Source organism: Athene cunicularia (genome assembly GCF_003259725.1).
Source record: "Athene cunicularia isolate RWA chromosome 1 unlocalized genomic scaffold, athCun1 chr1_part2, whole genome shotgun sequence".
Lineage (NCBI taxonomy): Eukaryota > Metazoa > Chordata > Aves > Strigiformes > Strigidae > Athene > Athene cunicularia.
Genome location: NW_020799092.1, coordinates 12906446 through 12934413, shown reverse-complemented (window position 1 = coordinate 12934413; position 27968 = coordinate 12906446). Strand labels below are relative to the sequence as shown.

At 39.3% G+C, this 27968-nt stretch overlaps 1 protein-coding gene across 1 annotated transcript in view; it reads left to right on the top strand.

Moving 5' to 3' along the window:
* WNK1 (WNK lysine deficient protein kinase 1) overlaps nt 1-27968 on the top strand; it is a 103829-nt gene that overhangs the window by 69240 nt on the left and 6621 nt on the right. Inside the window, exons 10-27 of the mRNA XM_026868680.1 lie at nt 497-568; nt 1197-1346; nt 2401-2874; nt 3995-4276; nt 4949-5040; nt 5593-5755; nt 6166-6282; nt 7729-7902; nt 8635-8686; nt 8848-8988; nt 9341-10767; nt 13493-13576; nt 17985-18071; nt 18721-18790; nt 20307-20386; nt 20932-21590; nt 22551-22753; nt 23991-24185. Of these exons, the coding sequence (XP_026724481.1) occupies nt 497-568; nt 1197-1346; nt 2401-2874; nt 3995-4276; nt 4949-5040; nt 5593-5755; nt 6166-6282; nt 7729-7902; nt 8635-8686; nt 8848-8988; nt 9341-10767; nt 13493-13576; nt 17985-18071; nt 18721-18790; nt 20307-20386; nt 20932-21590; nt 22551-22753; nt 23991-24185 (4522 nt within the window). The remainder of the gene's footprint in view (nt 1-496; nt 569-1196; nt 1347-2400; nt 2875-3994; nt 4277-4948; nt 5041-5592; nt 5756-6165; nt 6283-7728; nt 7903-8634; nt 8687-8847; nt 8989-9340; nt 10768-13492; nt 13577-17984; nt 18072-18720; nt 18791-20306; nt 20387-20931; nt 21591-22550; nt 22754-23990; nt 24186-27968) is intronic.

Sequence of the window (27968 nt, the reverse complement as noted above, 5' to 3'; positions counted from 1 at the left end):
CACTCAAAGGGAACTCATGACACGTATGTGTACTGGGTAGCTTGTTATTGGTCTAGAATTCTGTATATCTTTAATTTTTTTAATGGATAGTTTTATTTCTTTCTAGCCTTCTTGTATCCCCCCACCTAAGTGTGTTTAGAGCACATGTAAAGGTAAAACTTAATGACTCTATTTCCAGTTACCATACCAAGACATTCTGCTCTTAAAGCATCATCAGTGGAAGAAGCAGCTGGTAGGCTGATCTGTCTCATGTTGAGGAGCATGTGGGTTGCAAAGACATTCCATATTGGTGGCTTTGGAAGACTTAAAATGGAGTTTGGTACTTTCCAGATTGCTCTGCTTTGTTCTGGTTGTCGTAGTGGGAGTTGGCCAAAAGGACAGCTAGAAACCTATTCCAACCAAGTCATTCCAGGCAGAAATGATTTTAACTGCCTGCTGAAGAAATCATAGGGATGTTTTGAGCTGATTCTCTGTCTTTTTTTTTTTTCTCCTCCAGACACAGGTGCAAGGCCAGTCAGCCTCAAGCAGTGCATCGGTGCCATCCCAGCCTACCCAACATACTCAGCAGGTGAGATCACAGTTCCTAAACCCAAGACTAAAATACTTTTAGTAATAGGATTTTGTTTCTTTAAGAGCAACTGATTACCTCTGTCCCCCTTTAACCCATAGTTTTGGGCAAAAGCAAAAGAATACTCTGGTACTTACCCAGTGTAACATGCGATGAGATTAACTTCACTGACTTTCTGAAATTTATTTTTAGAATAATGTTAATGCTTTTTTCATATGTCTCTCATCCCCAAATTCCACCTGAGCTTGCAGTGGCAGCCCCATTCAATGGGAGGTATGTCAGGATTTGCAAGTTAGACTGTTTAGAGAGGTGGATTTCATTCTTATTATTTCTTCTAACTGGAAATACTATTTTCTACAACAATCTCTTCTCTTAACTGCCTTTTTTTTCCTTTATAGCATCTTAATTCTTGTTTTCACAGGTAAAATAATTCTGTTGCAAGATTTGGTGCTGATAAAGGAGTTTTATTAGTAATGCTAATAAGTAATTGCTAAAGCTTAATTGACAGCATATTCAGAAGAATCACCGATGTCATTTAGGAGGAAGTAAAAAGTACAATTTAAATAGGATATGCTTTAAAAACTTCTGTGGGGGGAAAAATAGCTTCTACCTCTTTTCCCTACTACAGAATGCACAGCAGCCAGCCTCTTCCCAACAGCCTGGACAATACCAGCTGCAGCAGCCATCAGTTTCTGCTGGCGCCACTCCCACACAAACTGTCTCTCAAACTCAAACTTCACAGATTATGCCAATGCCTCAGGCAGCAGCTGGGACACAGGTAAACAAATTCTTATTTCTAGCAGAAGATTTTTTTCTTCTTCACAGCTGGCAAATTCAACATACTGCTCCTTTCACTTTTGTCATCTTTTCTAATGGTTCCAAAACATTCATCCAGATAATAGTATTCTTAGTGTACTACAACTGTCAGTTTTGTTGGAAAATGTGTTGGAAACCCTTTCTTTTACATGTGGCAGTCGTGAGTAATTTGAGGGAGGGATAGCACTTCCATGCACAGAGATCTTTAAAATGTCAAAAGTATCATGAGGCATACTGATGAATGGTATATTATGAATGGATTTTGAGGAACTTGTGATTTCTCTGCTTCCCATACAATGTCTATCTTCTGCACCATTATGTGTGTAAAACATACTTATTGAGGTAGTGAACCATAAGGACTGCCTTCTCCACTCTGTCATCTTTCTTAATCAGCTCTTCTCCTTTACTCCCTGGCCAAGAAGCTTCTGTTACTGAGTAGTACTTCATTTTGGCTCATATCTCTATCTTGAACATGTGAGCCTTGATTTTGTTTTTAAAATTGTTGTTTTATTGCTTGTTCATCTAAACTGCCTTCCCAGTTGCATCGTTCGCTGGCTGTAATTGACGTATCCCCTGCCATTCTCTGAATGCTGGCACAGTGGCTTTTGATTCTCCATTGCTTTAGTCCCCATACCCAAAGCTGACAGATTTGTTGAAAGATTTGCACTTCTTTCCTGTAAGAAGGCAGGCTTGGCTCTGGGGACAGAGTTGAGGGGAATTCGATTCTGTTTATGCACAAGTCAGTGCTTCAGGGTATTCAAACATTGCTCTTTCACCCTCTGTGGGTGTCTGTTTCAAGAGCCTGTTGAGTTCTTCAAAGGAAGTGTGGCAAAGTGAGGACCTTTTGGAACTCAAGCCAACTTCCCAGCCACTCTGCCAACTGTGCTCCCTACCCACTTTAACAGAGTGCTGTAACATGAATAATTCTATCTTTGACTAATGTGTAAAAACTCTGCTTTCTGCAACCCTGCTTTAAAAAAAAAAAAAATCTATCTCTATTTTCTTTACCTCCCCAGCTTCCTGTTTCCCAACCAGTGTCGATCATCCAAGGCGAGCCTCAATTACCTGTTGCAGCACCTTCTCTCCCTCAGCCTTCAGTTGCCCCATCAGTCCCCATTGGCTCTCATTTTATACCTGTGGGACAACCCTTGCCAACTTCTATGGTTCCCCAGTTCTCAGTCTCTCAGTTGCCCGTAGCAGCTCCTCATGTGTCAGTGGCTCAGCCAGGTTTCCAGTCACTGCCCATTTCAATGGCAGCTGGCATGAATCAGCCGTTGCTCACACTGGCAACATCTGCTGCGGCAACTGCTGTCCCTGTAGGATCAACTGTTGTCCCTAGCCAGCTTCCCACTCTGATGCAGCCTCTGGCTCAGTTGCCCAGCCAGGTTCTCCCGCAGCTCCTGCAGCCAGCTGTCCAGTCCGTGGGATTGCCAGTCAGCATTGGACAAGCTGCTGAAGCTTCACTTCCTGCTGGAGATGCTCTTTACCAGGTATTGTTGCAAGCCAGCAGAGCTATTCTCCACATTTTTACCTGTTCCTCTAAAGTGCCAGACTTGAACTGTGTGCCCTGGACAACCCACTTCTTATAAGAGAGCCATTAAGCCACCAAGATGAATTCTGTTGTGTGGTAAAAGACCATTTTAAGGAGGGGGTAAAAAGAAAGTTCTTGGACACCCTGGTGTTTTGAGCTTTTCATATTTGGCAATGGAATTTGTCTAAAATGACAGAATTATAGTGCAGGACTTTGTTCAACGACTGTTTGAAAGAGGACAGCTATATATCCAAGAGATCTGTCAATGTGGGGGGAAAAAAAAAAACCCTAATTTTAAAAATGGGAGATGTGTGTTGGAAAGAAAATCAACAACAGCATATTCAGCAATGTCAGCGTTTCATTCCAAGTCTGGGGAGGGGTGGGAAATGGATTTTATAGAAATAAGACAGCATGGATCTTGAACATGAGGTAAGAACCTGATGCTAGTTGTGAAATGTTGGGCTGGTGGTCATGGGCTGCTTCAGCTACTTTGTGTGATCACTGTAAAAATGGCAATCTGAGTAGTGACTAAAACAGTGACTCAGCATATGACTGTTCTTCTAGAACAAAAATTGTATAGATGTAGAAATACCTGCACTGGGATTATAAAGGGTTGCTGTAGAAGAGCAAGCGTGTAGGAATATTCCTTGATTCCTGGGTCAGTTTATTATGAGAGAATGGGAAGGACACAAGAGCATTTTTGCTATTACTCTCAAGAATCAGCAGCAGTTGCTTAACATCACCTGATGTTGTAGTTGTTCAGCCTGAAAATTCTTCAAACTCATTTCAAGTTTCAGGCCTTAAAATATTAAGCCAACTAGGCAACTGTGAGAGTTGGGAGATGAAGATTGTTTTGCCTAAGACTTGGAACTTTGAGTGGAAATTTGCTTGTTCAAACATGGTGTCTTGCAAGCTGAATTTTGGCTATGTGAGCAGTTTGCATCTCTGGGAAGATTTTAGGAGTGCTTGAATGAGTACAGAAGGTTGGAACATGCCCCTGAAACTGATACTTTTTTTAAACTTTGGTTTCCTTATTAGCTCTGGCATTCACTAACTTGGCTCCCTCGTTTCTATTACAGGGCTTCCCATCTCGGCTGCCGCCTCAGTACCCAGGGGACTCGAATGTTGGACCTTCCTCTGCTGTGGCCTCTGTTAGCATTCCTTCTGCTGTGCTGTCCCCTCCCTTACCCACAGATGCAATGGCTCAGCCGGGCTATCTTGCTCCTGTTGTGCAGCCGTATGTGGAGCAGAATGTTTTAGTTCCCATGGGCACCTTAGGAGGACAGGTTCAAGTGCCCCAGCCTACAGTGAGTTTAGCACAACAGGCCTCATCTGCCTCCTCACAGCAAGCAGTTTTGGAGGTAAATATGTTGGCTATACATAACAATACATTTAGGGTGTTTGAATTGTACAACAGTATGTCTTTGGGGAACTAATCCCTTCCATGCTTGTCTTTGGTTGGAAATTAATATTTCAAATGACCTTTTTCTTACAGCAGAATGTCATGCCAATGTGGGGACCTTGTTGTCACTGGCTGTTCTGTTGGGAAGTGAGTGTGCGTCCTGCAGGCAAAATCCTGTTAACACTTCACTTCTTGCTAGTACTGTAGAACATTTTTGCCATATCAAAGACAAATGCAACTGATAGCCTTTCAGAATCTTGTTATGCCTATTCCCTGCAGCATTCTTGCTAGGGAGAATTTGAATTATCTTTGTGTTCTGCATTGGCTTACCTTTTGCACATTCTGTTAGTAAGACTGTGGCTGCATGGCAAACTGTAGTGACACGTAGAAGTAGAAAGGATGGCTGATTTTCCTCTCCCCACCCCTTCCCAGATGATTGTTTGCTTCCCTGCAGTTTGCTTTAGAATCTTTTGTAAATTAGAGCTGTCTAGATGCCAGCTGTTTGAAGTTCTAAAACAGTCATGCTTGTAGCTTTACTACTGATTTGGGAGAAAAAATTGAAGACTACTGGATTACATGAAAAAGAATGGTATTCTCTTGGGGGGTTCTTGATGTAGATGTCTATCCATAGGGCACTCCAGGAGTCTCACAGACTGCTCCTTCAGAAACTCTTCCAGCAACACAGCCTGCTCAGTCTACCCCTTTGGCTTCCTCTATGGATAGGTAAGCATTGTGTGCTTTTCACCAAACTGAAGTTCAATTTCATGTGTTAGATTATTCTTCCTTGGATGATCTGGTGATCTTAGGTGTCTCTTCACCATGAGTGTGTTCTTGCGGATGTGAGGAAATAAACCTATTTTTCTTCTAAGTAGTTTATGACAGGTGGAGTAGGTTTTGGTTTCCAGCAGGGTATGGAGGAAGTAAATAGGATTATGTATAGTGATTTAACTTCTAATCCTTTTTTATCTGTTAGTTCAGTGTATCATAAGGATGTTTTTCTGTCCTTTTGGCACTTAAACAGAATTCAAGCTCCAAATAACTTGAAAACATATTTAGAAGATGTATTTGTACAGCTCAGCTTGCAGGAGATACGTAGCTAAATGATTACTATTAGAATTGCTATTCAAAGCAAATATAAGTGTTGACAGGACTCTTCTCCCCTGCCTTGTGATTAAGACATCTACTGCTATCCAGAAGAAAATACCACCTTGTAGGGTAAACTGTATTGCAGTTATGGAGTGCATGGATACTAATGTAAATTGCCTTTTTTTTTAGTGCACATTCTGATGTTGCTTCAGGATTGAGTGATGGCAATGAGAATGTTCCAGCTTCTAGTGGAAGGCACGAAGGGAGGACTACTAAGCGTCATATGCGGAGGTCTGTCCGCAGTCGCTCTCGCCATGAGAAGACTGCTAGGCCAAAACTGAGAATTCTAAATGTGAGTATTTTTTATTTTAGTGACAGTTTGGTAGTGATAATACCTTTTTTGAGCTTCAAAAAGTTTATTTTCTTTTGAGGAAGGCATGTCTTCTGCTGTCTTGTTGCCTTTGAGCACACAAGCTATCCAGTGTACTGACTTCTGGAGTCAGTGTTCCTAATGTCATCTATTAAGAGCTTTTTTGGAACATCAGATATGGCAAATGGGTTTGCTTAGCCACCAATGATTCCACAGACTATTCCAGAATATTTAATGTATCCTCAGAAAAAAATGATGCTGTAGATAGCACTTTAGACTGGAAAGAGAGAATGTGATTTTATTAGATCAGTACCATTGGTTTGTCTCAGCTTTAAAGCACAACTTTCAGATTCTCATGCTTTTTGTTTGAACTATTGTTTTATTTTCTGTAGGTTTCAAATAAAGGTGATCGGGTAGTGGAATGCCAGCTAGAGACACACAATCGGAAAATGGTTACTTTCAAATTTGATTTGGATGGTGACAACCCTGAGGAAATAGCTTCAATTATGGTAAGATATATTTTAGAGATGAAGAATTGATTAGAGTCTTAATCACAGTAGTTATATAAGCAATCTTAATTTTTCATTTGTGTTTCAGAATTGTTCTTCCACTAGCATGGTGCAATGCTCACCTTATTGGCACACAAGCATAACTAGAAGCTCCAGGCACAGTGGTATACCAAATTAACAGTTAAAGCTGTGTGCTCAGTTCTCCTGAAAATTTGCATCAGTCTTTACCTTAGAATCATGGTTTTATCAAGTAAATCTGGTTTTGGTTTTTTTTTTGCAAACAACTTTCTGTAAATGCCAGCTTAAAGTTCTGTTTGCTTTTCTAAAAGCAACCATTTCTAGATCTTTGAAACTTATGCTTAAGCTTTGAGTTTTTTGCCACTGTTCTCAACTGAAATGGCAAGATTCTGGCCCTAAAGTAAAGAATGTGGATCACTTTCTAGTTTCTGAAAGTCAGTAAAGACTGATGCTGCTTTTGACTTTCTCAAAGGAAAAAACCTCTTCATTCAATTTATAATGGCCAAGCATAGGAAAGAGCTTGCCCTGCAGAGGTGTGTTTAAATGAGAGTACTGTGTAGCATGGAATAGAAACACCCCACTTTTTTTTTTTTTAATTTAAACTTGTATTCTTGTGCTGGTACAATCTGAATGAAACTTGAGACACTAGAAGTGTTAACTGAAGTGAGGGGGGGTGACAAAAATCAACATCTTTTGCCAGCTTCCTGGATACCCTGCGCAGTGTTCATCTTTTAGCTTAGAGAGCTGGCAGAATCATAGGTATTGTGCTGGGTTCATACCTATCAAAAGGAAGCAAATCGGTGACATGGGAGAAATGATCTCTTTGCCACTAATGGCTTTTGAGAAAGAAGTTGATTCTTGGTTGTGTACACATATTGGCAGTGTAACCATGTCAATAACATGAAGTGTTAAGGAATAGGGAGAGAATACACAGATTTTGCCTCAAAGCTGAAGTGATCCTATGGAAGTATAAGAGTTATGGTTGATTTAAAAAAACAGACCAAACAAAAACTAGCACTCACCCACCACAAACAACAAAACTTTCAAATATGAGATGAGTAGAAACAAAGCATGTGAACTGTACATCCAAAATGCAGTCACATAGTTACAAGTGTGCAACCTAATTTAAACAACTCAATATGGAATTTTGTGCTCATTGGTTTCTTGTTGAATATTAAGGGAATTTTTGATTGTAAGACTTTCTGGTTTCCTTTTAATAAGGATACTATAAGGTGTACCCCATGTATGTATCTATCACTGCTCAAAGCACTGAAGGTTTCTTTAAGTAGTAAGTATTCTGCATTGCAAAGGCTGATAGAAGCACATCATGCTTGTCTTTCCTTTTAATGAACCAGTAACACCAAAAGTAAATTACGGTTATTGCTTTGAAATAATTGGTGGAAAATTGTTGCTTTGTTCTCTTTACAGGTGCAGAATGAGTTTATTTTAGCAACCGAGAGAGACTCATTTGTAGAACAGGTACGAGAGATTATTGAGAAAGCAGATGAAATGCTAAGTGAAGATGTAAGTGTGGAGCCAGAAGGTGATCAGGGTTTGGAAAGTATGCAGACAAAAGATGATGGCTTCTTTCCAGGGTCACAGGTATGTAAAGGACAGATTGCCTTAGATATTTGTGTTTTCCATTTTGGGTGGTATGGTTTTGTGAGTAGAGCTAGCTAGAAATTGAAACTTTCTTTTATGAGAAATGTCAAAGCTTAATAATTAAATGAAAAGACAGAGAAAGTTCCATATCATGTTCTTGCTTTTTAACTTCTGAAGCTGCTGAATCTCCTAAAAGTCCACTAAACAGATAATCTTAAATGATGAGACTTCTTGGATTTGAGGTTATTGTGAGGTAGGACACTAAAATCCTCAGCCCTGTGCTGCTCACTAAACACTGAGATCCTGGACTCAGGCTCTCTACTCAGTGAGAGCTACTAAGAGATTTAATAGCTCAGTTAGGAAACACAGGTTTTGAAACTGATTGCTGGGAATAAGGAGGAGTGACATTTCCTGAATCTCTGCCTTATTTCCACCCAGAATGAGTTTGAAACATCCATTTATCTGCAGAATGTTTAAGGAAATCAGTTGGACTGCCTGTTAACAAAAGAGTGCTTACATCAATTTGTTATATTGATGGTCACTAAGCTGAGATGCTCTAAAAGCACTGTAGCTGACATTTATCTGGGCAGAATTCAACTAGCTTGGTAATGGTGCTTGGGTCCAAGGTACTGCTTACCTTAAATGCCCACATTTCAGTAATCTAGCATTTTAAGAACTATCTTGTGGGTTTCTGTTTCAGAATAGAACTTTAAATTTTATCTTACTTTACAGAAATTAGAGTTCAAACAGCCAGATCCTACATCTTCCATGCCACAAAGAATAGGTAAGTCTTTTGTGATTTTTTTCAACAGTTACCCTTTTCTGTTTCAGCGGATGGGTGCAGCCAAGTTTTTATTTTGTATGATGGAGTGCACATTCCATATTGCAGGTTATGTATTTAGTTGCAATCATATATCACTAAACATCTAACTTCTTTCTGTTTAGGGGTTCCTCCTAGCTCCTTTACCCAGGTTGTCCATTCTGCAGGAAGACGGTTTATTGTCAGCCCTGTCCCTGAGAGTCGGTTAAAAGAACAGGGCTTTTTCACATCTCCTGTTCCTGGAGGAAAAGAAACTCCAGATATAGGTAAGTTATCTAAATTCTTTAAATCTGATGGCTAGGACATGTTCATCAGAACTGGGAAGTTTAACTAAACTGTTCTTAAAGACCTCTTAAAGAACTTACAGAAGTAAGGAACTGTCTGTGCTGGTAAGAAGTGAGTATAATTTGGGTGATACTATGCACAATTCTCAGGGGGGGAAAAAAAGCTGATGAGCTGTCTGCAAGACTCTGAAACCTTAATTCTGTATTTTAATATAAGCCTGGATTTGTAACTTTTTTTATTATGCAGAGGGGTAAATGTGATCTTAGTCTAGCAATAGACAATAATACTGTAATGAACTTTTCCAGGTTGACAGACATTTTTCTGTTCTTCCAGTTGCTGCATCTCCACTACATGGTCCTGGAATGAATCTCTCCCACTCAGCATCATCACTGAGCTTGCAGCAAGCTTTCTCTGAGATGGGGCATGCTCAAATGACAGAAGGACCTAGTACAGCTCCTCCAGTGTTTAATCAAACAGTTCCACCATTTCCATCCACACTTTCTTCTATGGCGGGCAGTGGTGCACCTCCCACATCTGTGGCTGCTTCTTCAATATCTGTTCCCTCCAGCACAGGTGTTTCTCTTCCAGGATCTGTTACTTTGCCTTCAGAAAGTGCAGCTGTTGGAGTTGCACCAAGCGCAAGCGTGCCAAGCTCTATTTCTCCACCTCCAGCCTCACAATCTGGACAGCAATTGACTGGTGTCGCTTCCAGTGTGAGCGCCCCTGCTTCTTTCTCCTTACCCACCACATCCCAGCCTGCTCAACCAGTAACTGGAGACATTGCCCCCAGTATCAGCACACCGTCGTCTTTGGCACTGCCATCTACCCAGGTTCCTGGTGTCACTGGTCTTGGTGGTGTTGCACCACCTGTGACATCTCAGTCTACTCCTCAGATTGGAAGTAGCATGGCAGCACCACAGACATCTATTGCCCTGCCTCTGACTCAGAATGTGTCTTTGCAGCTTCCTCAGCTTAGTAGCAGTGGCTCTGTCTCCAATCTGGCAGAAACAATAGTTGTAAGTGCTCCACAGTCACTACCTGAGAGTGGGCAGTCTGTGGATAAATCACAGCTTTGCAGTGCACCTGGCTTATCTCTTCCAGTCTCTGCATCTTTATCATCCTCAGTAGCAACAAGCATATGTGGTTCAGTTACTCAGCCAGTGATGCACCCCTTACTTGTCCCATCAGGAATTACATCAACACCTGTCCTACCCCAGATTCCAGGTGCAACACCCGTGTTGCCCCAGGTTCCCTTACCTGGTGTCTTACCACAACCAGTCACTAACCTGCCTGCAGTACAGCAGACTTTGATACACAGCCAGCCTCAGCCAGCTCTGTTACCCAATCAGCCTCATACTCACTGTCTGGAGGCTGATGCTGATGCTCAGTCTAAAGCTCCTGGTATTGATGATATAAAGACCCTGGAAGAAAAACTGCGGTCTCTCTTCAGTGAGCATGGTAATGTGGGAACAGCACATCCATCAGTATCTCTGGAGACATCGTTGGTAATGGAAACTACAGTTATTCCTGGGGTACCAACCACTGTTGTTGCACCAACTAAACCCCTGACATCCATTAGCACTTGTATACCTCCAAGCAGTTTGCCTCTTGGACCAGCTGGCTTGCCAGTGCTGACACCAGTTGCCACTCCTGGGCAAGTGATCACCCCAGTCAGCTATATTTCAGCATCAAGCAGCATTGCAACAGCAGTAGTGAAACCAGGGACCTCTCCTTCAAAGCCCCCTCTTAGCAGGGTACCGGTAAGAAATGCAACATTTGTGTGAATATTCAAGTATTGTAGGAAACAGCTGCCTTGAGCAGAATCCTTTTTATAAAGTAAAATATTTATTCAGGCAGAGGTGTCTTCATTTAATATAATATTGAAAGTTTTATGCTCTGGTTGTTTCTGTGTTCCAAGAGGTTTTTTGTTTTGTTTTTTCTGTATTTGGGAAAAAAGTCCAATTCTATCTTGTGCTTCTGAGAGAGCTCTCTAGTGCCACTGTTGATTTTTCCTACTCCTAAAATACAAAGAATGAGGCAACTGTGGTTTGGTTTTTTGTGGGGTTTTGGTGTTGTTTTTTCAAATAGAGTTTGGAAGGCTTGTTTTAAATAACTTTTTATTTTGTACGTGATCATGAGAATGAGATGGGGTGGCTGTATGTTTCACGAAGTAGTCAGGATAGCTTAGCTTTGCTTCTTAGCATTAGCCTGTTCCTTGGCGGCAAGGGTAAACCTGACTGAAAGTTTGAATTTTTTTTTTTTTAAAAAATCCTCTGCTGCTTATGTGGTGCCTTGGGTACGCTTTCCTTCCAAATGTTAGATTTGTGAAAGCAGAATTTCTGGAAGTTTCAAAGATGCCTTAAAACAAACTTTTTTGTTTGCTTACTGAATTGTGTTCTTCAAACACTTTCATAAAGATATAGTAATGACTTACAGTAAAAACTTGAGATATGTTGTGGATGATAATACCTGCTCACTAACCAGATGTATCAATGTGTGAAATTAGACTACATATTTTCTTTTAAATGGCTCCTTGTGTTGGGAGACAGTGCATTTCAATATTTTTAAGCTATTGGTAGCCCTTTCCTTTTCAAAGTTAAATGGAAATAAGTTGAAGAAACTTTCAGGTGTTTAACAAGCCAAATATCTTAATACTCACTACTTTTTGTTTCTGTAATGTTCTTTTCCACTCACCAACACTTTGTGTTGGCCTTTAGCCAGCCCTGCTATTAACCAGTTTCAGGCCATTCAAATTGAGCTGATGCTCCTAGCATCTCCATTCATTAGTAGTCTTTCCCTTGTACTCTTTGTATTCAAACAAAGTAGAAAACTTTTGCCATAGAGGAGTAGGAATATGTGCTAAGGAAGTTGGGAAGGAAATCTAAACAGAGGCATTAATTTATATTTAAATGAAGTTGAGAATTAGAAAAGAAAGATTAGAAAATAATAAAAATTGGTATTGGATCAGGAACAGTTGGAGCAGTTAGAAACGTGCTAATTGCAAACCTGTAATTGAAAAGGGTTGGGTTTAAATGTATTAAATGTCTGGGGGTTTTTATTGTCAGTTGTGGAAAAACTACCTCTTCTCTGAAGTTTCCACTTATAAATTAGTTTGGTTTTCTTCAAAGCTTAATTTTAGTTTCACTTTCTGTGTTGTTTTTGAGCTTTAAGGAGCTTATTACATTAGTTTTCTGGGTTTTACTAAACTATGCGTGTTAGCATTTTATTTTGTTTAGGACCAACCTCTTAACCTGGGCAGTTAAATGTGTTTAGACTTGTCATGTGAATTTATTTAAAGTATGCTCTGCCTCTTATTTATAAACTAAATGATTAACTTACCACAGTTTAATTCATCATTCCTCAGAATAGGTAACATCCATGTGTGTGTGCCTAGTGCACAGAAAAGCTGTGGTAATGCAACTTGACAGTTCCTGCTGAAACGTTTTGGCGAGGATAGATAATTATGGAGTGTATCTTCACTGGGCAGTTATTACTGCAGTTTGAACCATTAGTTAAGATGTAATGTGGCTGCAAGCTAGAACTGGTTCTGCTTGCTGAGGACTGGAGTAGACTTTGGGCCAGTTACCCATATCCAGCAGTGCTCACTGTCGCACAAGGGAAGCCAGCTGACCAACACTATTAACTCATAAAGCTATCATGTTTCTCAGACTTTAAAGGCGTGGTCAAGCCTCAAGATTACAGCCGAGAATAAGAATTCCAAATTGTGTAATGGATCGCTTAATTCCTAGAACTTGCCACTTGCCTAACAATGGAAATAACTAACAGGAATGTGCTATCTGACCTGGCGAGGAGGCTTTGATGCCTCCTTCTAACCTTTCCAGTCTCTCTAACCTCTTCCACATAACCTGGGTGATTTCCCCCTACCCAGTTGCATGGCCTAGTCATCTTCTGTGGGTCATCAACACCCTTCAGGTTCAAAAGAAGCGATGGATCAAGAGATTGGTGTAAGAGGTCTTACAAGTGGAGACATCCTCAGGCATGACAGTTCCTGTTGTCAAGTCATGTTGCTTGGAACAGTTTGCCAGAAGCACACAGTTTACTGTTGCTAATGGGCAGTTAACATAAATCTGTTGTAAGGAGATTGAATGCATTCTTGCACACTTTTATAAATGAAGCTTCTAGGAAACTCAATTACTTTTCGGAAGAATTATTGTAGCCTTCTTGTGGACTTGAAAATAAATATTGCCAAGATACTTTGCTCCTGGACACAGCAGCTTGTTTAAATTGGAAATTGTGGCTGCTCAAAAATAATCTGGATTAAGAAATAAAACAAAAGCAAACAAACAACTTCCCCTAACTTTGTTGCAGAGACCCTAAAGACTCTGCTAACTCTCCAGGAAGGGAGTCTCTACAGAAGAAAGTGTTGAGGCTTCTGTTGTATGACATGACTGACTGTAGCTTGGTATCTGATCCTTCTATTGTTCCATGTCTGATGGACTCGCGTTTCCTCTTCGTTATCCATAGGTGCTACCAGTAGGTTCTGAACTTCCGGCTGGCACTCCATCCAGTGAGCCGCTGCCACCTTTTCCAGGACCTTCACTAACTCAGGTGCTACATGACTTGGCAGATTTTATCTGCTGCTTTTCCTTTCAAAGAGCATGTTTCGATTAAACTCTCCATTGCATGTTATTAATGTCTTTGGTTTTCTTTTCTTTTGATCGAGTAACTCCTTTTGTGTAACTGTAGCAGTACAGAGTCACTTCAGCACTGGATGTGTACCTTGCCCTTTGGAATGCTGTACCCAGTTTCTGAAGTACAGGAACAATTAATCAGCCTTGGGGTGTTTTAAGTGTATTAACCTGAACTTTAGAGGGTGGGGTTTTTTAAACATAACACAGGTAAATGTGTGCATAAAACTGGAATCTGGTTTCTTAAAGAGGGTATAGTTACAAAATAATAGTTCTTTAGGGAAGCAGCATGTACTGCACTTAAATTTTAATGAAAATGCGAAGTTGATGGTTTTGCAAATTGTTTTGGTTTTCTGCGGTTATTACTACACTCTGATTTCACTAGGCTTTCAGATTTGCAAAAGGTATTTGAAGCTTCTGATCATAAACTTGAGTTGAAATGTAACAGCGGCTTCCCTTGCTTAGGTTCTGTCCTTATATGCAATAGTTAGCTTGGATATTTTGTATGTAAATGGGACAGGTGATCAGCTCAAGATCACAAAGACTAAATCTGTCTTCTCTTCTCTTTAAAAATTAGAAAAAAATCCTCTGTAATTGAAAACTATCTTCTAAATGCTGTGCAATGAGCTGTACCATGGGAACACTACAATATGCCTATGCCAAGAAAAGCTGAAAAAATAACTAAACACCACCCATGAGACCATGAGATGGTTGTGCTACTTTTGAAAAAGTTTGTGAATAAACACAAAGATGGCTTTCTATAGTATTCTATTAAAGTACACTTGGCACAGAATTATCACCCCAATTTTATATTCAAGCCTGTAAACAAGATATGATTCGAGTGGATACCTAGTGGTGACTAAGGCTTAGAGTAATTTTGTCTTAAATCCAGTGCTTCCTGCGTACATGTGCTTCTTACAGTATTAACCTCTTCCACCTGTGGCTCATGTCCACAGTGAATAATTTTAGAATGTATATCCAAAATTTATGCTTGAATTGAGGTCGTCCTTTTATGGAATGGAATTATTGACTTAAGTCCTAACTATAGTTTTAAAGTAATTCTAATAAAGTAGCTACAGTATGAAAATTTGTACAGTACTTATTAGTATTAGGGCCTGACTTCTTTTTTGTTCTCTTGACACTGAGAATTTGCATGCAGACTGAGCTAATGATAAAGTTTTCTCCATAATACCCTGGTAACATTCTCCTCATCTCATGTGATGGAGCTCTTGAATTCAAGTTTCACCTGTGGAAGGGAATTTAAAACAAACTAAAGCGAGAAAGAACTAAAATTACTTTTTGGGGGAGGATTTACGGTAGCTTGATGAACTTCTATCTGAAAGATTTAAGCTGACTCATATGAAGAAATAGTGTAGAAAATCACAAATTTAAACTGTGCTAAGGCAACTTTGGTTAATGAACTGCTGTGGTTCATGTTCTTACAGCTAAAACTAAAAACTGATTTTCATGTAGTAGGGTACTGATCTTCAAAGACAACACTAGAAGAGTATTGCCATTTCTGTCTTTCAAATGTGAGAGCCATGGTATTATCTGGTTCTAAAGACATGAGTAGAGTTGAGCAGCAGGTCATGTTAGCTGCTTTTGTGTGGTTTTGCTGGTTATGACATTAGTAGTCCCTTTTTAACTATTGCAGCTTTTTTTTCCCTCCAGTGCTCTCTGTGCAGAAGCTCTGTCTTTATTCAGCAGTTTCTCTAATTCTCCCAGTAAATATTATTAATTTGTGATCTCTTAAGAATATCTCTTAGACAGAGTTTACATAGAGTATGTCCTGGAGGTTAGAATGGAAACAGTCTAGTGGAACTAATTTACATCCTGTCTATTCCTGCTCTTCCAACTTCTTGGTTTTCAAATAATGGAGCAAATGCAAATCAGTGATGTTAATCAAGGAGTCCTCACAGATGGCCTCTGTGTCTGGAACTACTTCTTGGTTGTCTTTTTAATTAAAGCATGTTTAAATCTTTTGTAAGCAGTGAGAATCATTCCACTACTTGGAAAGTATTATTCTGTGTGAAAAGGCAGAAATTTGTACTCTTTATGTAAGAAAACTATGAAAGTGAACATATGGCTCTTGAAACCTGTCATGAAAGGACTGCTGCTGTATTTGGTTTTATGCAGTTTCTTTCTAGCAGACTGAATGAGGGCCATATTCCTGCTCTGTGAGTAAGCAGGAAATGGGTATCTTTAGCCTCCAAACTGAGCAAGAAGCAGAATGTCTCATGCAGAGCTGTAAGATGGTAGAGTTAACAAGCAACACATTTTTTCCCTTCGGCTTCTGGAGGTACTACCTGGTTTGTGCCTTTCAGCCAGTTCTTCCTGAAGCATGGTTTTGCTGAAGAAGGGACTACAGTTTGGTGATAATTCTTATCTGCATTTTTACCATGAGCAAGGGTGGCAAACGGATCTGGAGGCAGCTAATTAAAATCAGTCACGCTGAGTTCATAGTTCCTTTTATTGTTGTTGCTTGAAACTGGGTATATTAGTAATGTTTTCCCCCAAACTCAGAGCACTTGCAGACACTTTTGTGACTCAAGCCACTGTACCACTGCAAAAGGCTTCTTCCTGTTTGTCATAGGTATTTCTGGTAGGATTTGTGGTATGGAAGTCACAAATAAAGATCCCTTGCTTCTTGTCCTTTGCAAACAGCTTACCTAGTTTCACTTCTCATTTGAACTCTAAAGCCTGTCTAGGAGTGAGACAAAATTGGAGGAGACCAACTGGATCAAATCTAATTGACTGTTAAGAGCATTTGCTGCTATCACATAATACTACCTGGAAAATTACTGGCTTGTTTTAAAATAGATAGGCTTGCCTTCCTTATGTCAGTAGCTCATTACACAACTTTTTTTCTTTTGTCTTAGTATCAGACTCCTAATTTGCAGACAAAGTACATGTCATCTCAAGACCAGTTTTGGACAGTTTGTTCTTTAGTCTTAAATACCTGTCCTGTTTATTCATTAATTGCTTTCTGAAGTGTATTTAGATTAATTTTTCAAGCTTCATTTTGGTACACTTGTTCCACAAGGAAATCTTTATTTCCTGATCATTCTAATATCTCAGGTTTTTGTTTACTTGAAGCAAATATCTTCTTGTGAGCATAAGTGATGTGAATTATACTGTATTCAGATGAAATATCCTCTTTATTTTACAGTATTATTGAATTAAATGTCACTTGTCTGCTTAGCATTTGGCTTTCTGAATGGAGTCACAGAAGCCTGCATTGTCTTCTGCTTTTTTTTTTTTTTTTTTTTTTTTTTTTTTTTTATTTGAATGGAATTGGTATGGTGTTTATTGTTTTTAGGTTTTTTGTTTGTGTTTTAAAATCCACAATTCAGGAAGAATGCAATCTTAGCAACCTGCTGAAAGCATTTTTATGCTATTGTGTACTTCTAACTTTCATTTTCTTGAAAGTGGAAGGTAATGTTTTTATGTTGCCACGACCTCAGCTTCAGTTCTTTTAGTTTCTCACAGATCTAGTTTTTTAATACAAAAGACTCGGAAAGAATTATAATACTAAAATTTGGATGGAAATTTCTACTCCATAGGATCAGAATTGCAAATTAGCATTATCTGCCAACATTTTCTTCTTCCATATGTATCTTATGGGTATGGCCCTAATTAATAACTCTGAGTGAATCTGAACTTTTGTTACCTTTAAGATATTTTTAGGTAATTCTTCTCTTCCCTTCCCCAGTTAAGTTGGCCAAGTGTGAAAAACATCTTGGATGTCAACTCAGGAGTTGAACTCCTAAGTATATAAGCATACTTGAGAGATTTTTGCCCCTCTCCCTTTCTCCTCTTCAAATCAGTCCATCCAGACAGCTTCTTTGAGGGAACTTATAAATAGTTGTTTTGGTGTTATCCTCCAAGCTTGCTTTAACTATGCTTTCTTTTGGAATTATGGGTATCTTTTTGAATTTGTCTGTAATTTTTTTCCTAGTTGACTGACTTCCTTCAAGATTTTATATAATTCATAATACAAATTGCCTATGTTATTCTCCAACCAAAAAATATAGAACTTGGAGGCTTGCAGCATCTTTGTTCAGTTCTTAAGAATGGGAATGCAAACCATGCTAACTGCGAGGAAAACAGAAATTTAAGTTAATGCTTCTTTTATGTTTTTTACCAAATATGTTGCTTAAATTGCTTCTAGTCTTATTGTGCTATACATGTTAAACATATAGGAAGGGAACTTGATAGCATTATGGAAGCGGTACTGACTACTTTAAATTTTAGTATGAAATGTCTGTTTCTCAAATGTGATGTCTTGCTCCTGAGCAGGAACAGCTGTTTACTCTTTCCTTTCTCAGTCCCAACAGCCACTGGAAGATCTGGATGCTAAGCTGAGAAGAACTCTTAGTCCAGAGACAGTTCCAGTGACATCTGCTCCTGCCTGTGTATGTTTGCAATGTTGGTAGTTCAGTACACTTGAAAAACTGCAGTGCTTTCTCAAGGTTGTGCTCTTAAGTCACTGCCTTTAATATCAATACACTAGTCTTTAGACTTTTAAAAATAAAAATGAAGAGTCACCTTTCAGTCTGTGGGACTGAGTCAACCAAAACGGGAAAATCTCTATGTTGCAATAGATTACATATTTCCTGAGGCTGGTTTTGGTATTAGTTCTTAATTCATCTTTTCTAGTGATGTCATTAATGTCACCAAACTAGAATGGGCAGTGACTAGGGAATAAGGGGAAAGAGCACTAAAGTGCTTTGTGATATGTCAGTCTTAATTTGTTTAAAGTGTGCTTCTGAAATTCTAAAGAACTGTAATAATAAAGTGAATATAATGATGACAATGTGATCTTCAAGTGGCTACTTATGCATTAATTCTGCAAAGCAAAAGGGAATGTTCTGCTATAAGGTGTGCAAAATCTCTTGCTAGTGTTGCTTGCTTTAGAGGTTAAAAACATGTATTTGTCTTGTCATGGGTCATACTTTGACCCTGGTAGAACTAAAAGATTATGTAATATGCACTATGGTGGATTTGTTGGCATTCAATCAAACTGCTGATTCTTTCCTTTTGTTTTCCTGCTTGAACCTGTAGTCTGTGCCCTCAGTAGCATCTACAACGGTTACCGGGCTGGTGTCCACAGCAACACAGTCTCTGAAGGATGGTAAGACAGCCTTGATTATTTTAGATGGTTTCTCAGCATGGATATATATAATCCAAAATTGAACAGACTAGCAACTTCAAAGGATATAGCCTTTTTTAGTAAGTCATACAATGGCAATTCCTTAATAATCATATTAGTATTTAGTACCTAGACTGAAATTTTCCACTGTAGGCCAGGAGAGGGGAATGATATATGCACATTATAGTAACTCATTTAGGATTTAAAGGTGTCCAAAATGCTAAGTTATGACTTGTAAAGAATCTCCAGTATGCTCCTAAGGTAGAGCTTTAGGATTTGAAGGAAATGTTTTGTCTTGTGTTACGCTATTGGCAACAACAATAAGATTTGTCATTTTGCATCATCGTGCTGCATTCTCTATGTAGGATAACTCTTCCTAACCCAAGAGTGTTTACTTTCTATTTAAATAGAGAAATGAAGGTTAAACTACTAAAGCTTTAAGAAAAGTAGGAGGAAAACCAGACTCCCTTCTGTCTGCTTCAGAACAACTGAAGGTTGACTGAATGATCAGTAATTAATGTCTAAATGATCAATGACTTTCAAATCTAAATGAGTTCAGTTGTTATTGGGTGGGGGGGAACCCAGTAGCTTGCAAAATAGTCTGAGACTTTCCTGTCAGTATTCCTCTAATTGCTTTAATTTTTAAAAATTAAAATTACATTAAAAAACCCAACTGTTAATGTGGTACTAAAATTATTTCTGAACTATCTAGTAAACATTATTTAACTTGCACGTGCCTCTGAAGTTCAATAACAAACCTTCAAAAACTAATAAAACCAGTAGGAAAATAAAATGTTCCCATTTTGGTATGTCAGTAGTTAACTATAGAACTCATTTGTCTGCTAGAAAATAAGTTGGGTTTTGCCAGCTAAAGTTTAGAAGGTAAAACAAACTGGGAAGTTGCTTAATAAACACAGCAAGCTGTCCAATAGAACTGATTTAAAAATAGAAGGTTATTTCTCAGCTTTGTAACCTTATACTGCCAGTGCATACAGCAACAAAATAGGAGTTGACACCTAAAAATCCAGCTCTGAAAGCTTCAGATAGACTGCTTTAAGTAAATGTGGTTTACAGCATTTCTTCAGCCTGCCACTTCCCTATTAATAAATTGTGCCTAGTGTTTGTGAAACAAACAGGTAGTCAGTGTGAGTATTGAATTAAAAAAAGGTTTTTCTTACATAAATTACAGTTCTGTGTTTTGTTCTTTGGCTAGTTCATATCCCTTGTTTGAAATCAATATGGGTTTTTTTACTGCTATCTATAAGTGCATTTTTAGCAAGTATACTGTGCAGGAAACTTTATAGAAAAATACTTCATTTTTAACACTGTGGTTTGATACTCTATGTGGCAAAATTGAAAAAAGAGATCAGGTTCCATGAATCCAAAGGCCTGTTAGGAGTTAACTGATAGTTGAGTTTGAAGTAGATAAAAATAAATGGTTGGAGTTCAAAGAACATGTTGCTCGTTTTCATCTTAATCCTATTCTCCTTTTTCTTAGCATCAGCATCATGTAGTGGAGAGAGCAGTGCTATGGCTACTACAGCAGGAGCTGGTGTTCTTAAGATGGGACGTTTTCAGGTAGGAGCTGTTAAACTGATTTGGTTATTGATACAGGATCTTTGAGCAGTTCCTGTGTGGTGTCAGCTCAGTGTGCCTCATGGTGGGCTTTTCTGTTGGGAGAAAATGTCCACGTTGAACCTGTGAATGCAGTGCTTTATGTAGATGCTGTTTTCATTCAGGGCAGAGATTGCACTAGATGATGCAGGTCTGGAATTGTGAATCCAGCATTCCATCATGTCAGGCCTTACTTGTGTAGTTGGCCTTAGTCTTTAACGTTAGCTTCTTTTTTGGCTAACAATGCTGGAATGCTCACTGTATTATGTCCTGTTAGTGAAGGAAGTCCCCTCTGAATCTGCTGTGTTTCTTGGAGTTAATCCCCTATATTACTTAGAAGTACCATTTTGTGTGACAGTGTTTTACCTGGAAGAAAGCAGTAGCTTGCTTTGTGGCATACCAAGGAAATGAGTTATTTTCCTTTTGGATGCATTTTACTCTTCAGGTAAATAAAAGCATCATATTAAGGAAGAACTAAGAAAGTCTGCATGACTGTGTTTCTATTCTAGGTGTCCGTGGCAGTGGATGATGTGCTAAAAGAGGGTGACAAACCTGAAACTAAGCCGGTGCAATTTGAAACCACCTCCACTGATTCTTCATCTCTTTCTGGCAGTAGCCCAGAGAGTACACTGGTAAAGCAGGCTGGCAGTCGGAAAAGTGAGGCTGTCGCTGACTCTTCCTTGGATGTGGTAGATGGTGTTCCTCAGACAGTTCCTGTGCTGCAATTACCAGTAGATGTTGGTCAGCCTACTAAGGTAGGGCGCTTTCAGGTAACAACAACAACGGATCAAGTGGGGCGCTTTTCGGTGTCAAAGACTCAGGATGAGGTCAGCTGTGCAGAGAAAGAGCCAGTGATGCTTCCTCTGTCTGTGGGCTTGGAACAAGTTGCTTCTTCAGCTGCAGCTCCGAAGAAAGACTTGGAGTCAAGGCAGTCTCCACAAATGAATGGTCCGTCCTCTGAACCAGAGGCCGCCTTCTTAAGTGGGATGGTTAAGGATTTGGATGATGGCTCGGGGAGCCCAGACTCCCTCCATCCCCTGGGGTCAAAGATCAGCCTCCCTGTTCAGAGCCTTAGCAACTCATTCAACTCTTCCTACATGAGCAGTGACAATGAATCGGATATTGAAGATGAAGACTTGAAATTGGAACTCCGTCGATTACGGGAGAAGTAAGGCTTTTTCCTTGTGTGGTTGTGTATGAAATATATGTAACAGGGTTAATATGAATTTCAACTGTACTTTACTTTTCACAAAGACAAAAGTAAAATTCTTTAAAAGACTCAACTTTTGCTAAGTGTCAGGACCCATTGTCAGTGTTTATGTGGGAAGTAATATTCTTTATTAGGAAAGTATTACACAGTTGTTACAAAGGTGTATACATGCTTTCTGTGCTTAATTTTCTAACCTGTAACCTTGTATGTATTTATATGTAGATTGTTTGCTGCACTGTGGATAAGAGTGCAGATGTATAGAAGCTTTTGCATATCACTGAAGTTTAGCAGTTAGTGGAAATAGTGGTGTCTCATTTGAAAATGACACTCAACTCTGCATTTCTAATATGCATTTCTGGCATTTCTAATGGTTTTCCTTTTCCTGAAGAATCTTGGTTGGATTAGAAAAAAAATTTTAGAAGTCAAGATAACCTGCTAATTTATTTATGCTAGAAGCTGAACTTTTTTTAGGGCAGCTGGCAATTTTAAATCTTGTATATGCAACTGCTCTGAAAAAAACCCTAAGGTAATACAAATGTAGAAGCCTCCAAGGCCATATGTCACAGAAAATGAGTAATCAAGCTATTCCTTTTAGCATTTCAGTGCTGAATGATCTGATCTTGTACAATCGGTGTATGTTGTAGTTTGTACTTACTTTTGTCCTGGTTTTATGATTACAACATTGGCAACTTTTTGTTGGAATTCTAGCCAGGGTTAGAGCACAGTGGAAAATGGCAAGTGTGTTCTGCCATGTGTGTTCAGTGGTTATGTGTGGAAAAGACTTATTTCCTTCTTTCTTAAATGTTAATGAGCATTTGTCCAAAGAAGCTGGTCAAGCTTGACTGGAGGGGAGGGCTTGTATACATGCATTTATATATATGCAATTTTTGTAAGTCATTCTCTTTTGTAACTTATTAGGCACCTTAAAGAGATCCAGGAGCTGCAGAGTCGCCAGAAGCAGGAGATTGAGTCACTATACATGAAATTGGGAAAGGCCCCACCTGCAGTAATTATTCCCCCAGCTGCACCCCTTTCAGGAAGGAGGAGACGACCTACTAAAGGCAAAAGCAGCAAATCCAGTCGTAGCAGCTCCCAGGGAAATAAAAGCCCCCAGCTATCAGGTAGGACTTCCTTCAATTTTTTGAGTGGATAAAACAGACAAGGTACCATCTCTCATTCCTAGATCTATGTCTGTGTGTCTGTCTCTCTGTCTTGTCTTTTGGAAGTGGGCATAAGGAAGTGTGTGTCCCAGTTCCTCCATTGCTTGGATTTCTGGATCATTTCTGAATTTGTGTTTGCTATTTGGTAGACTTGTGACTTTTGCAATCTGATGAAAGATCCCATTACATTGTTCTGTAAGAGCAGTTTAAAATTGTGATTTGATTTGTCAGACGTTAGTTGGAGGGCTTGAACTAAGAAGAAAAGTGTAAATTTACAGCATGGGGGAAAACTTTGATTTGTTTTTTTATTTTAGGATAAACTGTTCTTGTTGCCTTCTGAAACTGATTTTGCAGAATGGGGCTGATCTCCGTCATCTTCAGAGATTATTATTTTTTTTCTACTTTAATAGCATTTAAGTATGGTATCACAAGTGTTCTTACGCTTCAGAAACTTAGTCACAGTTGATGGATGTTAAAGTAGTGATTTTTTTTGAATGGAGTTGCAATTTTTTTGTACTTAAAAGTTGTTAAGGCTTTCTTATTTACTAAAACCATTTTTATAATAAACAGAACTCAGAAAAATAGTCTTATTTACTGTTTGAATTACATGGATGTCAAGATGCTTGCTGGGAAATTGTAGATGTGTCTCAAATCCTGTAGCATTGGGTAAACAATAAGGGAGGGCCAGCACTGTGAGCAGAAGTAGGTGTTACTGCTTTCTGCACATTCACTTTTGGTAATTCCATGTCATGCTGTAGTTTCTGTATCCAGTCACCCTGGCTGCTCACTTCTGTGTTGTTCTATGATAGAGGAGCTCTGTGTGAGCATGTAACAGTAAGCTAGCACAGAGTTGCCTTAAAACTTAAGTAAATAAGAATTTTTCTAGTCCTACTGCTTTCTCAAAAACTGGAGTAGTTCCCTCCCTGATTCTCCCATCTTGCATGGATTGTCATACTTGACCAGAGGATAATACACACTTTTTTCCCCCTACCACAGCACTTTGTCCTGTATCACTAGCGTAGTAGCTCAACTGATCATTTGAGTTACTTGGTAGGGATTTTACTTCCCAGTAAATGTTCCAGTCAAACTTCCCTCTGTTTTTTATCTCCTGTCCCTTAGGAACAGTGACAGAAGCTTTGAAAAATGATGTGGGGAAACTGAAACGTTAAATGACTTCTTGCCTTCCTTCTTCCTCTAGGCAATCTGTCAGCTCAAAGTGCACCATCAGTCTTGCCCCCACAGCAGACTCTTCATCCTCCTGGTAGTGTGCCAGAGACTGGGCAGAACCATTTGTTACAGCCCCTCAAACCTTCACCTTCTAGCGAAAATCTATACTCTGCCTTTACCAGTGATGGTGCCCTTTCAGTACCAAGCCTTTCGGCACCAGGCCAAGGTAAGACTTTAAATGGAATTAGTGTCGAGTCTTGCACCTTTGTTACTGGTGAACGAATGATCACCTTGTTGATGCTTGATTTTTTTAATATATAGTCTAGATTGGTAGTCTCTGACCTTTGCATGGAGGCTTGTAAGGGTGTGTTTTGCATCTAGATTTCTACCTTCTCTGTGAGGTTGTTGAAGTAATAAATATGTAGTGTATGGCCCTGTCTGCTGTAATGAAAGCACTGAGGAGAACATAAAAGAGTGCAGTATGGTGGTGGCAAGCAATGTTCTGCTGACCTGGGGGAAAGGTATTGGCTGAGAAGACAGGGAGACAGATGAGAACAGGGCGTCAGAAATGTGAAATGAGACTAAGGAAAGGGCAGAGCAGCTTTGGTATTAGCAGAGAATTGAAATGGTATGAGATTTTTTGAAAACTCAGAATCCTTTTAGACTCCCAAATTGCTTTGGCTGTCTCTGGAATTTTTAACAATAAAAGGTAAAAAAGGTTCGTGTTCTGCAATTGTGAGTTAAAAAAAATTTCCTGGAAGGAAGAGTTAGTGTGGGAGGATGGGATTGTAGGAATAATAAACTGTTCATTTACTAAAGTTACTCAAGTTGTGGATTAGTACATTACCAAATAATTTCTCAGACATAGCTCTGATTTATTTGGTAGGGAAGACTTTTTTTTTTGCTTGTCAGTCATTAAGGGGATGATATCTTGATTCCTTAACTTCTCTGAATTTGGCTGTTCCATTTTTTTTTTCCCCTTGAACATCTTTCTGAATAGCTTTGCCATAAACTGATTGTATACATCAATTCTCTCGTGTGTGCGCTGTAATTAGAGAAGTACAGACAGAAAATGGAAACAAACTTTTTGGAAGAATTTTCTATAAAGGTTTTAATGAACTGTTTCAGGTATTTTGGAGCTACTTGAATCGTCTCCCTGTATCTGGACTTGTGCAGTATGGTTTTATAATTGGATACTTTTGCCAGGATTTGGCTTTCCTGTAGATTGCAACCCTATTATTGGGGGGTTTATGTACTGGAGAGTAACACTGCAGACTTGGCTTAATGTCTGGAGGTATTGGAGGGAGTTCCTTCACTCCGATTATTGTCTACATACTCTTTGGTCCACACTTGGAGGCTTATTCTTGTGTGTCATGTTAATGCATTTCACCCTTCCAACCTCAAGTTGCTAACATCTTGTAGTGGTGTTCTGTCTCTTCTCCTCTCTCCTTTCTCTGTTCTTCCCGTTTTTGTTTTCTCACAGGCTGTGCGAAGTTTAACTGTGCATCTGAAAGAGTGACGTTCAAGCCTGGTGGCAGGAGGACCCGATTTCTGAGTACGCCCTGCTTGGCTCTTTGTGTGTAACACCTTTACTCCTTCCTTGTCTGTTTTTTGTTTTGTCTGGTTTTGGTTTTTTTTTCTGCTTGGATCTGTTTCATGCAGCCCATTCTCATCTGCCACCCTGTATTCCTCTCATTCCATGGCTCAGCTGAGCTGCTCTTAGCATATCTTTGGAAGTTTGGGTTCTCGTGTTGGGTCTTCTTTGTTGTTAAACTCATAATAACAAGCACTCATTTTCTCTAAGCTTTTGGTGGAAACTTTCAGGATAGTTCAGTGAAATGACAAAATGAGGAGAGATAAGAAGTTTTTGTTGCATGGGTATTTTCCTTTGACCTACCTTAGTAATTATGCTTCAGTATATGTTAACTGACAATAAGACTGGGAGGGGAGGTAATCTTTCTAGTGGAACAGTGAGAAAGATTTGTTTACCAAATTATTCCTTTGCTGGACACTACTCTAAGTGATGGGGGGGGGGAATATGTTTACTTCCTCCAGCAGTATGCTTGCTGTGCAAGTTGGATGTGTTTTTTGCTTGTTCTCAGCACTAGTGCTGATTACAGTGCAGAGCATTGATGCCACCTGTAGGCAGTTAATACTGACTTTTTAATGTTTATTAGCAGATGGACAGCTAAAGTTTGAAGCGTTGAGGGGTTTAAAAATACTTAGAGAATATTTTCAGGCAAACTCAAAAGATCCTTACCCTACTAATGGGTCCAGGTTTAGAAGTTTTTACTGTGAATTGGAGACACAGTAAACACGCACTAAATAGCAGTAAAGGTGAGTAAATAGACATCTTCAGACATCCTGTCAACCCTCAGGAGTTACCTTGCAGCTCTTTTCAAAATCCTTTTGTTTGTACGCACATTAAGCCAGACTTAAGAGACCCTCAAACTTCTGATGTGATTGAAGTAATTATATGCTTGAGCTGAGGCTGCTGATGTGATGCTTTTTATTGGGAGTGCTGCAACATCTCCCATGCTGCTTCTGCAGGCTGGACCCTTTCAATGTCCAACATTTGTTTTCCATCCTCTGGAATGACTTGATATGAGAGAGCTTTAAGTGCCATAGAGAAACCTTCAGTCACTGCACTGCATGAGAGTACCATGCATCTGTAGCATCTGTGTGTCTGCAGTTGGCAGCAGCACAGCTGAGCCAAGAGCTGTGTGTGGGAAGTGGGCCTGGCCTTCTGCAGAGACAGCTGCAATGCAACCACCTCCATCCTCTGAGAGAGGGAGTGAGTCAGAGGAGGGGGAAGTTTTTTCCTGCCTGTTAAGTTTTGCAATGATGCCTCTATCCCACTTCATTGGATTTGGGAAGATATATATAGATAGATAGATAGATAGATAGAGATAGATAGATAGAGATAGAGAGATAGAGATAGAGAGATAGAGATAGAGAGATAGAGATAGAGAGATAGAGATAGAGAGATAGAGATAGAGAGATAGAGATAGAGAGATAGAGATAGAGAGATAGAGATAGAGAGATAGAGATAGAGAGATAGAGATAGAGAGATAGAGATAGAGAGATAGAGATAGAGAGATAGAGATAGAGAGATAGAGATAGAGAGATAGAGATAGAGAGATAGAGATAGAGAGATAGAGATAGAGAGATAGAGATAGAGAGATAGAGATAGAGAGATAGAGATAGAGAGATAGAGATAGAGAGATAGAGATAGAGAGATAGAGATAGAGAGATAGAGATAGAGAGATAGAGATAGAGAGATAGAGATAGAGAGATAGAGATAGAGAGATAGAGATAGAGAGATAGAGATAGAGAGATAGAGATAGAGAGATAGAGATAGAGAGATAGAGATAGAGAGATAGAGATAGAGAGATAGAGATAGAGAGATAGAGATAGAGAGATAGAGATAGAGAGATAGAGATAGAGAGATAGAGATAGAGAGATAGAGATAGAGAGATAGAGATAGAGAGATAGAGATAGAGAGATAGAGATAGAGAGATAGAGATAGAGAGATAGAGATAGAGAGATAGAGATAGAGAGATAGAGATAGAGAGATAGAGATAGAGAGATAGAGATAGAGAGATAGAGATAGAGAGATAGAGATAGAGAGATAGAGATAGAGAGATAGAGATAGAGAGATAGAGATAGAGAGATAGAGATAGAGAGATAGAGATAGAGAGATAGAGATAGAGAGATAGAGATAGAGAGATAGAGATAGAGAGATAGAGATAGAGAGATAGAGATAGAGAGATAGAGATAGAGAGATAGAGATAGAGAGATAGAGATAGAGAGATAGAGATAGAGAGATAGAGATAGAGAGATAGAGATAGAGAGATAGAGATAGAGAGATAGAGATAGAGAGATAGAGATAGAGAGATAGAGATAGAGAGATAGAGATAGAGAGATAGAGATAGAGAGATAGAGATAGAGAGATAGAGATAGAGAGATAGAGATAGAGAGATAGAGATAGAGAGATAGAGATAGAGAG